The sequence below is a fragment of the Strigops habroptila genome, chromosome 5, assembly GCF_004027225.2.
Source record: "Strigops habroptila isolate Jane chromosome 5, bStrHab1.2.pri, whole genome shotgun sequence".
Taxonomy (NCBI): domain Eukaryota; kingdom Metazoa; phylum Chordata; class Aves; order Psittaciformes; family Psittacidae; genus Strigops; species Strigops habroptila.
In genome coordinates this window covers 37,669,702-37,682,434 of record NC_044281.2, presented here as the reverse complement: position 1 = coordinate 37,682,434, position 12,733 = coordinate 37,669,702, and the positions used below count along the sequence as shown (strand labels likewise).

At 51.5% G+C, this 12,733-nt stretch overlaps 1 protein-coding gene across 2 annotated transcripts in view; it reads left to right on the top strand.

The window, feature by feature from the left end:
* UNC5B (unc-5 netrin receptor B) overlaps positions 1-9,662 on the top strand; it is a 56,149-nt gene extending 46,487 nt beyond the window's left edge. Inside the window, exons 7-17 of one of the 2 annotated variants that reach the window (XM_030488407.1) lie at positions 266-430; positions 1,217-1,249; positions 2,382-2,576; positions 3,013-3,405; positions 3,850-3,937; positions 4,027-4,195; positions 4,307-4,540; positions 5,455-5,604; positions 5,870-6,034; positions 6,125-6,309; positions 6,795-9,662. In XM_030488407.1, the coding sequence (XP_030344267.1) occupies positions 266-430; positions 1,217-1,249; positions 2,382-2,576; positions 3,013-3,405; positions 3,850-3,937; positions 4,027-4,195; positions 4,307-4,540; positions 5,455-5,604; positions 5,870-6,034; positions 6,125-6,309; positions 6,795-6,960 (1,943 nt within the window). In that variant the 3' untranslated portion in view covers positions 6,961-9,662. The remainder of the gene's footprint in view (positions 1-265; positions 431-1,216; positions 1,250-2,381; positions 2,577-3,012; positions 3,406-3,849; positions 3,938-4,026; positions 4,196-4,306; positions 4,541-5,454; positions 5,605-5,869; positions 6,035-6,124; positions 6,310-6,794) is intronic. The other variant, XM_030488408.1, reaches the window with a different exon arrangement.
* The last annotated feature ends 3,071 nt before the right edge of the window (positions 9,663-12,733 follow it).

The window sequence follows — 12,733 nt, the reverse complement described above, 5'->3', positions numbered from 1 at the left end:
CCCAGTGCACTCCAAGGAGACAGGGGCTTAGGAGACCAAAGCATCTTTCAGTCTGCCAAGACTTAAAAGAGCTGGAGATGTCTGTAGAGGTACAACTTAACCTCCTCAGACGGCAGCGGGGTTTGGTTTGCTGGGCTAACGCTCCCTGAAGGTCTCTGGAAGCCCTGACATGGGCATAGGCACCTTTTTGCTAACAGAGACATTCTGGCTCTGGGGAATGAGCCCTGAAGCCGTTACTGATGCGCCTGTGTTTTGCGGTCTGCAGTGGACGGTGCATGGACAGAGTGGAGCAAGTGGTCAGCATGCAGCACCGAATGCACCCACTGGCGCAGCCGCGAGTGTGCCGCCCCGGCTCCCCGCAATGGTGGCAAGGACTGCAGCGGCGTGCTGCTTGACTCCAAAAACTGCACTGATGGGCTCTGCCTACAGAGTGAGTATGTGGGCAGGAGGGCAGGGACCAGCGCTGTAAATGATGCCGGTGGCCATGTTGCCCTGGCACTTGGCCGTGTTGTTGTTGGCTGTGCCTCCAAGTTGATGGGGCAGGCAGCAGCGTTGCTGCCACCTGATTTGTAAATTGTGTCTTTAATAAGTTTTTTTTAACCACGCTCACCCCTTCCAAAGCCCTTCTTTTCTCACCTGGTGGGAAGAAAGGTTTGGGGAGTTTTGGTGGATCTAAATGTCCCACCAAGCTTTCTGAAATAGCTCTAGGTTTGGGGTCTCTGCTGAAATAAGGCTGGTTGTGGTTAGTGGGGGCAAGCCAGGAGGGGTTTCTCAGTCTCACTAGAAAACACCTGACCTGGGTCATTGCTTGGTAGGAGCTCTGCGGCAGCAGCTAGTTAAAAACTCAGTAATGATGATAATAGTGCTGCTGCGCTGAGTGGGCACACTGAAAGCTGAGCAGCTGATGCTGCCACCTGCTGTTGTGTGACACCACTGTCCCCTTTAATGTTGCTATGGCCAGAAATGCCCGAAGTCATGTAAGTGGGGCTGGCATCCCAGGGGCTGCCTGGGCATGGGGATATCCTCATCACTGCACTTTTACTTGGCTTTCTGAGTGCCCCAGGGAATGATGCTGCTCTCCCCTTTTTCCCCACTATGCTGTGGCTCCTCACGCCCCCTGGGCTGGCTTCCATCCCCCCAGCCTTCTGTTTCATCTCATCACCATCACACCATCACCACCTTCACCTTTTGTTTTCTAACTTTTTTTCCCTAACAGATAAGAGAGTTCTAAGCGAACCCAAAAGCCACCGTAAGTGCTCATTTCATGGCCATTTTGTTTCTTTGTGCAGCATTGCTTTGGTTTTGTTCTGTTGGATCCATGGTAGGGTTCCTCAACAGCTAGGGAAGCACAGGGTTGGAAAAGGGAGCAACTAAAGGCCACCCCAGAACTCCTGTGTATATTAAATCATGTGCTCTGCTTGAAGCTATAAATATGACCCATTTTGCACCCCTGCTCCCGTCATCCTTTTGCTGCCTGCAGTTCTTGGGTGCACCACAATGCAGCCAGTGTCATGCCACCAAAGCTACTTCAGGCATCGTCACCCCACTGTAAGGACTCCCTTCCTTGAGTTGGGGCTCCCAGGGTGCATCAGGGTTCCTGTTTCTTGCATCCAAATGAGTGGACTCGGGGACAAGGTGACACCTCCCAGAAGTGGCATAGTCTTAACATGTTTGAGATCATCAGGCCTAGGACAGGGCTTCACTCCAGCACAAAACTATAGAAACCAAGAGATGTGAGCAAGCATGGAGGGAAGAAGGAGAGACGGATGGGTTGTGAATGCTTGGCTCCTGCTGCTGGAGGCTTTACCGTGCTCTGACTTCCTTCTTCATCCCTCTCCTTTCTGAGCAAATATATTCAAGCTATACCAGGCATATAAAGATCAAGAGCCTTGTGGCAGGGGAAGGAAAGATGGGGAAGCTGAGGGGTGTCTATATAGATACAGTGACATTGAATCTTTCCAGTTGGATGCGCAGCTCAAGTACATATATATGAGATGCATTAGATAGGCATTACATTTACTCCCAGGGTTGTCTCCATTAGGATGTGAGGGTTGATAGATTCACAAATATGAGCTGCACAAACCTAATGTTTCTGTGATTCTTGGTGCTCTGGTAAAGTTTGCATGAGCTGTGGCAAAGTGTCCTCAAAAGGTTTGAGGGGTTCACCTCCATCTCATTCTCTGGCATCACTCTTGACTTCTGGACCGCTCTTAGGAAACACCCTCCATCCTCCTGCCACAGCTTTTCCAGGCAGGCCCAGTATGCATCTTCTCTTTTGTGCCTATGTCTTGAGTTAGTGGTAGGGTTGGGGAGCACTGGTGGATCTTGATGTGCATTTCTAGTGCTCCTTTTTTCACTTTAATTTTTTTAATCTCTTCCAGTGCTGGAGGCCACAGGCGACGTGGCCCTGTATGCTGGGCTGGTGGTGGCCATTTTTGTCTTCATCGTGATCCTCATGGCTGTGGGGGTGGTGGTGTACCGGAGGAGATGTCGGGATTTTGACACGGACATCACAGACTCATCAGCTGCTCTGACCGGAGGCTTCCACCCTGTCAACTTCAAGACCTCCCGGCATGGTAAGAGCCATATTCCACGCAGGTCCTGCTCACCAGCTCAAGCACAGGCAGAGAGAAAGTCAAGCTTCAAGTCACAGTAGGGGGCAGGTGGACCCCAGCCCAAATTTTCTAGGGTAATATGCTGGTATTTGAAGGCTGAGGGCTCCATGGAAGTGGTCAGGTGTTGATGGTTGGAGTCAGGGCAAAGCATCTGCAAAGCAAATGTGGCAGAGATTTACTGTAGGATATTGCTCCTCACTTAGTCATGATGCTCAGCAGTTCCCTTCCAAGTGCATGGTGGAAGGCAGACAGATGTAGCCGGGAGCGTACCCATTGTACCTCCTGTGTGCCCTTTATCCCTTGCTGGGCATGGAGGCATCTCTTCCAGTCAAGCAATGCTTTTACATCCTTGTTTCCACTGCCATCTTCATCCCATCCGAGTTTCCTCCTCCCACAGACAACCCTCAGCTGCTGCACCCCTCAATGCAGCCAGACCTGACGGCCAGCGCCGGGGTGTACCGCGGCCCCATGTACGCCCTGCAGGACTCCTCAGACAAGATCCCCATGACCAACTCCCCCCTGCTTGACCCTCTCCCCAACCTTAAGATCAAAGTGTACAACTCCTCCACTGCCTCCTCCTCGCCGGGGCTCCATGAGGGGACAGACCTGCTCGGAGGGGTCCCCACCACTGGCACCTACCCAGGGGACAGCACCAGGGACAGCCACTTTGTGAACATGCGGAGCAAAGCCCTGGGCTCCCAGCATCTCCTCAGCTTGCCTCGGGAGCACGGCAACAGCGCCAGTGGCACATTTGGCTACCTGGGGGGAAGGCTCACCATTCCGGGCACTGGTAAGCCCCAGGCTGGGGAGAAGGGCATGTTTGGCTGCTGAATGATCAAGGAGTTGCTCTTGTCCCAGCAGACTTGCCTGCCATGAGCAACCCTTTCCTATCCCAAAGCTGGCTTAGGGGAGGAAGGCAGCAAGCCATTCCCAAGCCAGGCTTCTCAGACTGGAGATCAAAGCCTCCTGGGACTTTGCTAGCTGGCCTTGCCATTGACCCAGGGCCAGTTCCTTGCAAAAAGATGCAACCTGTGGTTTTGCTTCCTAATGCAGTGGCCTGGCTCCTCCGCGTAAGCAGTGCAGCTGAGGAACATCTAGAGATGTTTCTCCTGGGGTGCTCTGGGCTGCCCTGTGTCATTTCTGTCCTTGTGCTCACCAGCTAGGGTAGAGGGGTGGTTTCTCCCTGGTTGTTTCTCCCTTGTTTTGTGACTGATGCCTGTGTGTTCCATGCTAGGGGTGAGTCTGCTGGTGCCCCATGGAGCCATCCCACAGGGGAAGTTCTATGAGATGTACCTGGTTCTCAACAAGGCAGAAAGTGCCCTGTAAGTCACACCGTGCCATCCATGCTTCTGCTTTTTGTTGGTTGCCGTAAGGCTTTCCTTCCAACCGGTATTCTCTCTCCCCTCCCCAGCCTGCCGTCCGAAGGCACACAGACGGTGCTGAGTCCAGCAGTGACCTGCGGACCCACCGGCTTGCTCCTGTGTCGCCCTGTTGTCCTGACCATTCCCCACTGTGCTGATGTCGGCTCCTCAGATTGGATTTACCAGCTGAAAACACAGTCCCACCAGGGAAACTGGGAGGTAAGGTGGGAAGCCAGTCCCTGCAGCCAGTAAAGACCATGAGTACTGCAGGACACAACTCCCTGGATGATGTGCTGACCCCCATCCTTGATTTCCCATCTTTCCCTGCAGGAAGTTGTGACCCTGGATGAGGAGACCCTCAATACTCCCTGTTACTGCCAGCTGGAAGCCAAGTCTTGCCACATTTTGCTAGACCAACTTGGCACCTATGTCTTCATTGGAGAGTCCTACTCCAGGTCAGCCATCAAGAGACTCCAGCTGGCAATCTTCGCCCCCACCGTTTGCACTTCCCTGGAGTACAGCCTCAAGGTCTACTGCTTAGAGGACACGCCAGATGCTCTGAAGGTAAGCTTACCTTGTGATGCTGGTGCAGGCTTCCTCTGCTTCCCAAAGCTGTTTGTACTGGTGGCAAGATGCTGCCTGGTGTCTCTCAGGATGGCCTGGCCCCAAGGAGCAGACAACCTGATGCAACTGCCTGCAAAGTGACCACAGTGAAGTAATTAATAAGCATGTTTACTGTTTTCCCTGTCCTTCCTCACCCTCTCCGAAGGAAACAATGAGGGTGTTGCTTGGCTCCTTTCTGCGGAGATTACATGAGAGGTTTTGCTGCGGCTGGGTGAGCGTTCTCTCTCTCGCACAGAAAACACCTGCTGCTGTGATTTGCATCATTTTTCTACAGATCCTGTTATTCCTTCATGGAGACATGTCTCTCCCCTCCTTGGGAGAGTTTTGTGATGTAGATAACATCGAGTGCAAACTGGGAAGCTTGAGTTTTGATCCTTAAGCTATCTGGACCACTGGTGCTGTGGCTGTTTAACTCCCTGTGACTTGCCCTGTGGTGTCAGGATTGCTTTAGTGCCTCTAGGTGGAGATGCAGGCAGCACTCTGGCTGCTGGATTGCATTTTTCTCGTAAGAGCTGCTGGTGTAATAGTGGGATGGTGTTAAAAACAAATAGGATGGCGCTCTTGAAAAGAGTGCCTGACCTTTGTGTTGGACCTTTGCATTGTCTGAGGAGTACAGAGGCATATACTGATGCTCACTTTATAAAGTTCAAGTTGTAGGTGGGGCTGGCATGTAAGATGAGTTGGCAAGTTCTTGGAGAGCAGCTGTCAGGGTGGCAAAGGCTGCTCTCCTGTCTGGGCTTATTGCTGCTGCTGCCTCCTCTTGGCAGGAACATACCTAGCTTTGGGTATGGAGGGAGGAGAGGAGCAGCCCCTGCTCTTCCTTGGTCTCACACTGCCTGTCATGTTGCCTGCAGGAGGTGCTGGAGCTGGAGCGGACACTGGGTGGGTACCTACTGGAGGAGCCCAAGTCCCTGCCCTTCAAGGACAGCTACCACAACTTGCGTCTCTCCATCCATGACATCCCCCATGCACTGTGGAGGAGCAAGCTGCTGGCCAAGTACCAGGTAAGTGGCAAAGGCAAGGCCAGCTAGGGTCCCAGACAGGGGACACCATTCTCAGCCAGGCTCTGTGGGATTGTGAGTGCCCTAGTCTTGCCTCCAGAGTTGTCTCCCACAGGGGTGGAGGAGTAAGCGGGACTGGTTTTCTGGTGGGATGCTGTCTGTAGGGTCCCTCTGTCCCATCTTGTCCCCATGGGGTGGCTGGTGGGAGTGGGATCTCCCAAGGGATCTGCTGGAGCCTTCACTGAGCCCGTGCTTTGGTGGTCCTCAGGAAATCCCTTTCTATCACATCTGGAGCGGCAGCCAGCGAGCCCTGCACTGCACCTTTACACTGGAGAGGTACAGCCAGGCCTCCACTGAGCTCACCTGCAAGATCTGCGTCCGGCAGGTGGAAGGGGAAGGGCAGATCTTCCAGCTCCACATCATGCTGGGAGAGGTGAGCGGTGGGGAGGTGGGGGGATAGCACAGGGTCATGCTCAGGAGCCGCTCTGTGCTGCAACATCTCACCCTGTTCTTCACCTTGCAGCATGCCAGCTCCTTCGACACCCTCCGCTCCCACCACAGTGGTACCAACACCACCACCACCCAGCTGGGACCCTACGCCTTCAAAATCCCCCTCTCCATCCGGCAGAAGATCTGCAACAGCCTGGATGCTCCCAACTCCAGGGGAAATGACTGGAGACTTCTTGCCCAGAAGCTCTCCATGGACCGGTGGGGGTCTCTGCATGCTTTGCTTTCCCCTCCTGTGCCCCAGGCAGAGGCACTTCGCCCTGCCCTCCCTCCATGCTGCAGGCATCCAGCTAGGTTGTGTCCAGCTATATATGTCTGCCCATAAATATGGATATAGCTATGCATAGTTATACCCATCTATATCCATGCATCAATCTGTGCCACAGCCATGTGTCTCTTGTGTAATTTATCTAGGACCATGCTTGTGCTGTTCCTGTCTGGATTCAACACCAAGGGCCAAAGGAAGGGAGGGTAATTTCAGCAAAACAAAGGTTGCATTGCTTTTGCATGAATGCCAGCTCTGTATAAAAATTGAAGATAGTTTCTCAAGGGCTTTGGCATTTGCGTTACGGCATTTGTATCAGGGTTCATCTTGCAAACAGGTTTGCTGCTCCAGTGTGTTCCCTCCTTCCATCCCTGAAGGGCACTGCACCAACCTGGACTTTCTCTCTGTTTCTCCTTCGCAGGTATCTGAACTACTTTGCCACCAAAGCCAGCCCCACCGGGGTGCTCCTGGACTTATGGGAAGCCAAGCACCAAGACGACGGTGATCTCAACACCCTGGCCAGTGCCTTAGAAGAAATGGGCAAGAGTGAGATGTTGGTGGTCATGGCCACGGAGGGAGACTGCTGATGGTGCTCCCCACGGCTGCTGGGCTGGATGAAACAGGGGGCAACGGGGGGGCCCTTCTCTGACAGAGAGGAGAGGCACATCCATCCCCAGGCAGCAGCTGAGTGAGGAAGGGCTGAGGCTGTCGCTTCTCCCTCCCTCCCCGTATCACTGTCAGCCTTAGAGACCCATCCTCAGCGTTTACAAGGAATTCAAGTGTTACGCAGCATTCCTCTTCCTCCTCTTTCTCCTTCTCCTCATGGCATGGGGAGGAATTAGGGCTTCTCAAGTTGGGATGGGGGCTTTCCTTCTTCTTCTTTGTTTGGGTTCCCCTGCTCCTCCTTTAACAGCATTTCTGCGTTGAAGAGATGAGTACAATCTAGGCGAACGGCTTGCTTCTGTCAAAAGCTTCAGACAGCTTAACAAGGCAAATAAGAAAGAAAAAAAGGAAAAAAAAGTTTCTTAGGAAACGCAAATAATTTATTATCCAGATCTTTGGATGAGTCCTTTTTTAAAAAAAAAAAAAAAAAAAAATTAAAAAAAAAAAGACAGATTTATAAATCTTTTTGTGTGTGTGTGAGAGCAAGAGCATTGCTATGGTTGGGGTGGCAGAGAGATTTAAATGAATACACTTTTGTAGGGAAAATCATGGAGCAAAACATGTTTACATGTCCTGGGACCCCCGGGGAGTCCGTAGGGTGAAGTGCCTCTACGCTCCTCTGGTTCAGGGCCAGCTGAGACCCTCCCCAAAACTTTTTCCTTGCAAACTCCCCTTTCCCTGGCAGCAGTGCCTGGTGGAGCAAGGGGTCCCCCTCCGCCTGCAAGGATGAGTGAGGGGTTCTGCCCTGCATTTAGGGTTCAGGGGGGAAGTGCATCTAGATATGGGTGTTTTTAATGAATTCTTCCCTGGCATCATTTGGGGGAGCTTTTTAGGATGACTACACCTTCATTTACATAACTTCAGTACAAACCAAAGATTTCAGTCCTGCACCAACCCACAGGCCAAAGGCGGGATGTTTTAAACCCGCCAGGGTTTTTGCAGTGAGCACCCCAAACCTAGGCTTTGTGGTCAGAAGGAGGTGATAAGCAGGTTGTGCCAGGGGTCCAGAGAGAGCAGAGGGCTGGCGGGCCAGGATGCAGCCCCATGCAAACTGCATTGGTCTCGAGTCCACATGCTCGTGCCTGTTTTTTGATGCAGTATTTCAGCAGGGATTCAGGGAGGGAGACCTCAATATCTCCAAGTTGCAAGCCAGGCTGAGAATTTTCATGCGAGGGACAGCATCATAAGCAGCAATCGGGTTTCCATCTTCTCATTGCAGCTCCTTTTTGTTTTTCCCTGTAACAGACCTTTTATAACGATGGAGAAGTTGTAGAATGAATAGAAAGTCATCAAGAGGTAGGCAGGAACAAGGTTCCTTGCAAAGATACGGTGTTCCAATGAAGGTAAAAATTTAGATTGCCTGCAGATAGAAATAGTTACTCAGTGAGTGCTATATCTTAGAAATGTCTGTTTAAAAATAAATAAATGAATAAAAGGATTAGACTAGATCACATGGTAAGGCTGTGGATTCTCCATCAGCGGAAGTATTAAGAGCAGGTCCTGGCTGCAAAGCTCTGGCACGGTGTTACAGGGTGCCTGCAGCACACTGGGAACTGGAGCAAACTCAGGACTTGGGGAACCATGCCATGACTGAAAGCATTGCCTTTGAAGGGTGACTCGGGAGGAGTTTTCAGTATTGCTTGGGCACAGGTATGATTCCTCTTGGCAGCTCTTGAAGCAGTGATCAGATGTGTAGAGCTGCTCCCTGTTGTACTCTGGGGTCTCTGGGATTCCTTTCTTTCTGGGTTTTCAAGGTTGTGAGAGAGAGGGGATCTCTTTCCTCTGTGCTAGATGGGAAGACTTCTGCTGGGTGAGCTCCTGTGTCACATGGGAAGGGTTTTGTCCATCCTTTAGGTTGCATTTGATCATCTGATTTCTGACACCCCGTCTCTGAGCTGAAGGAGACTAAGCAAATTTGGAAAGAAGTGAAGAATTGATGGATCAAACCAGCTGTTGGCATTTTATAGGGCTCCTTTCTCAATGCTGGGGTGCTCTCTGTGAGATGAGATGCTCTTCTTTCTGGTTGTGTCTGAATCTCTCTCGCTTTCATTCCGTCTCTAGTTCACAGATCACTGCGCCAACATGCGCACCCTTCCGTCCATCCATCCATCCGTCCCACCCGTAGGTGCCTCTGCCTCCATCCCCGTCTGTCTGTGTTCATCTTCCCCCGCTTTTGGCAGGCAGCAGCCGCCTGGATCCACCAGCGTGTGTTTGGGGAGGTTCTCCCCATTTTTCAGACCAGGGAACCTGCACTAGGAGCAGGACGGGGGGAGGCAGGGTTTGCTCCTCACCCTGCTCCTCTGAGTGCCTGCTGCCCATCTCCCATGGGAGCCAGCTCCCAGGAGCCTTCTGCTTCCCTCCGTGACTGGGGGTTTCTCTGGCCAGGCATTTTGGCAAAGGCAAACCTGTGGTCCGTGTCATGCTGGCAGTGTCCGTCTCTTGCTCCACAATCTGTTTCCATATTTATATGTCCAGGGGATGGGCCTGGTGGCATCCTCTAAAACTGCGTCTGTTTATTCTGTAAACTAAAGAACTGTAAATAAAGTTTAGCATTCCTATTGTAACAAATTAATTTTTATGCAATAAATTATATTTCCTAGTCTAATAAAAAACCTACAAAAACCAATCTGCTCACTTCTCTCATGTTCATCACTCTTGAGTTCCTGCTGGGTTTGGCATCTGCAGGGATTTGAATTCAGCTTGAGCAGCAGCTGCAACATAGGGATCCCCGTGAGCATCCCTCCAACCTGGTTTTGGGTTGAATGCTGCAGGCGTGCCAGTGCCAGCAGCAAAGGATGTTGCTGTCAGAGTCCCTAATGGAGGTAAGCTGTAGCGACTGATACATGGTTTGTTTTGGACTCACGTGAGTGATTACAAGGCAGGGACTAGTGCTATAACTGCATCTTGTGGGTTAAGCCACCATCTCCAGCAGTTCTTTTTCTTCCTTGTAGGATATCCTGCAGAAAGCAAGGACCAGGACCAGGGTGCCTGGTTTGAGAGGGGGAAATGGAGTACGGAGCTGCAATCTGTGACTTGGGCATCCTGTCCTCCAAACCCCGCCTTGCTCCTCTGCCTCCTTGCCCCATCCCTCCTTTTGGACCACCTCTGCCATGCTGCTTCCCTGCCTTAGCTCCATCACACTGGCTCTGCCAGAGGAAGAAAGCCAGAAGGCTTTACAGGGAGAGGTTAGGTCTCGCTACCCGTGCCCACTCTGCCTGGGCCACTCGCCTCACTCAGCTTGTGGGGACAAAGGTGCCACCAGGAGATGACAATGTTTTCCCTATTCTGGGCAGGCATGGGGATTCTGCAACCAGTGAAAGAAATGGGGAGGAAATTGCTGCCCTGTCACTGCAGCACTTATAACGCAGCCATGCAAAGATGCAAAACCCCCCCAGCTGGGCTTTCCAGCTCTAAACACAATGCTGAGGCAGATACTTTCTCAGAAGTAATAACCTTTTCTTTTGTTTACATCTTATTTAACCTCCGTCTTCCAAGTTGCTTTCACTGGGCACCTTTTGCACCCATCTTTCCAAGGGCCCAATTTGTGGGTAGCTTTGACCAACCGATGCCTGATTTCATCTATCGAAATACCCAGCTTTCTAATTCCCCTTAAAATTAAGCTGGCCCAAGTCTTCTCTGCAGTTGACATATTGAACTCAGCCCCCCTGACAGGCTCATAAGTGACTGCCATGCCATCACTAAGTGCTGACAGATTTATTCTGCTGGATGCCTGAGAGCACCGGAGCAGCCCACATCAGGGTCTCTTGAATTTTCTATTGCACGTTAAGGAAATTTCCTTTGGACCAGTCCCACTGGATTTTACAATTCAGTTACTATGAGCTGCTCTGTACAGCAGCAACCTGTATCGAGGAGTGGGGGGACCTGCTCTGTAAGTCCCACATAACAAATTCCAATCTCTTAACCACTACTTGCATGCCCTTTGCTCCATTATGCTCTATTATTCCTCCAGCATGGTGAGGGCAAGCAGTGTTACCGGATGCCTGGTAGTCCTTTGGGATAATCATGAAACCTTCTCTGCTCCTTCATAGCTTGCCTTGCTTTCAGACCAATGCAGGCCCTGTGTGTGGGGTTGGAATGGAGAGGAAATAGCCTGAACCCTACTTTGAGCATAGGGGGTGTCCCTGTAATCTGCACCAAGCCCATGTGGGTCTGTGTTGCAGAGGGTCTCGAGTGTGGGTAATACTGACTCGAGGGGCTTCTCATGGCTTCAGTTAAATGTCTTTGCTTCCCCTGCTCGGCTGTCACGGTCCCTTGTGTTGATACGATCCGAGGCTCTTCTCCAGCAGTGGGTTTTTTGACATGATAGACAGCAGCAGGTCAGAAATATCAGGCGAATCTATCTGAGCTGATGGGTTACTGACTCAGATAGATAGGCTGTGCCATCTCCTCAGGTGCTTTCCCAGCCTAGCATGTCAATGCAGATGAAAATCCCAAGCAGAAACCTCTGGAGGGAAACCCATGTGCTCCTCTAAAAACTTTCCATTTCAGCGCATCGCCGGTGGGTTGGTCGTGTGCTTCTGCTTCTTTTGCTCACAAAAGAAGAAAAACAATAGAGGGTGCATATGTCTGGGGCTATTTTGACATCTGGGTGGCCAGGGCTGTCCAGTATGTACTCCCTGAAGGCTCAGAGAGGCTGGAGATGGGTGGTGGCTGGCCCTGGCTCCCATGCAGTGGCCAGCTGTGTGTGCACTGGGGCTGCTGGGAGATGAGGTGTCTGGGTCGGTCTGCATCTGTCCCATAGGCAGTTGTACCTGGAAAAAATACAGACCATCTTGGGGCCTTCTGCAAAGAATGGAGACTATTTTGCTTCGATGAAGAAAAGCTGGCTATATGTGCAATGGAGGAAAGAGTATTACCTTAAATATAGGAGATGAGGAAGGCTAAAGACAAACAGCTGGCAACAGGAAACCTAAGATGTAAAACTCCACTAACTGCCAACACGAGTGCAAACAAATCGGTGAAGCACATCTGATTTTAGTGGGGTTGCAGGAAAGCTGTGGCCTCAACAGTTTATCATTCAACAATGTAGCTGCCCACGTGCCAAGGAGCCAAACCCATCTTTGCAGAAGGAATAAGGGAATGAAGAGTGGGGGAGAGGAAGAAGGCTAATGATGATTTCCTTCACAGTCCCACGGTGCCCTCAAGGTGAGTGTTAAAGTGTACTTCGGAGGAAATTGAGGACTTTACAGTGAAATTCATCCTAATGGGCCATCGTAGGAAGTGGAGTAAAGTGTCCTGGCTCTGTAAGTGGTCCCTTCCACAGAAGAACTTCCCATTCTCCACCCTCGTATCTTCAGTAGGGGATGATGCACTCGTGCTTTGGTGACTTCCACCAAAAAACAAGTCCTGACGAATGTTTTTGCTATTGCCATGCCATAAGCCAGGCCGTGATTAAAACTGATTTTAAAAGAGCGATTCTGATGTAAGCCCGGGGGAGGCAGTGCTGCTTGCCGTGCACCTGCAAGAGGTGAAATAGAGTAAATGATTTTTTTAAAAAATGGAGAAAAGGGGGAAAAATGGGAGAGTAGAGAAAACAATTAACGGGGGCAGGTACGGGAATCTGCTCCCGGGTACTGCCGGGCTGCGCTGCACCATCCCCCGCCTCCCTTCCGCGCCCCACCGCGCAGCACCGCCCGCGGGGCCGGGCCGGGCCGGGCCGGGCCGGGGCTACCCCAC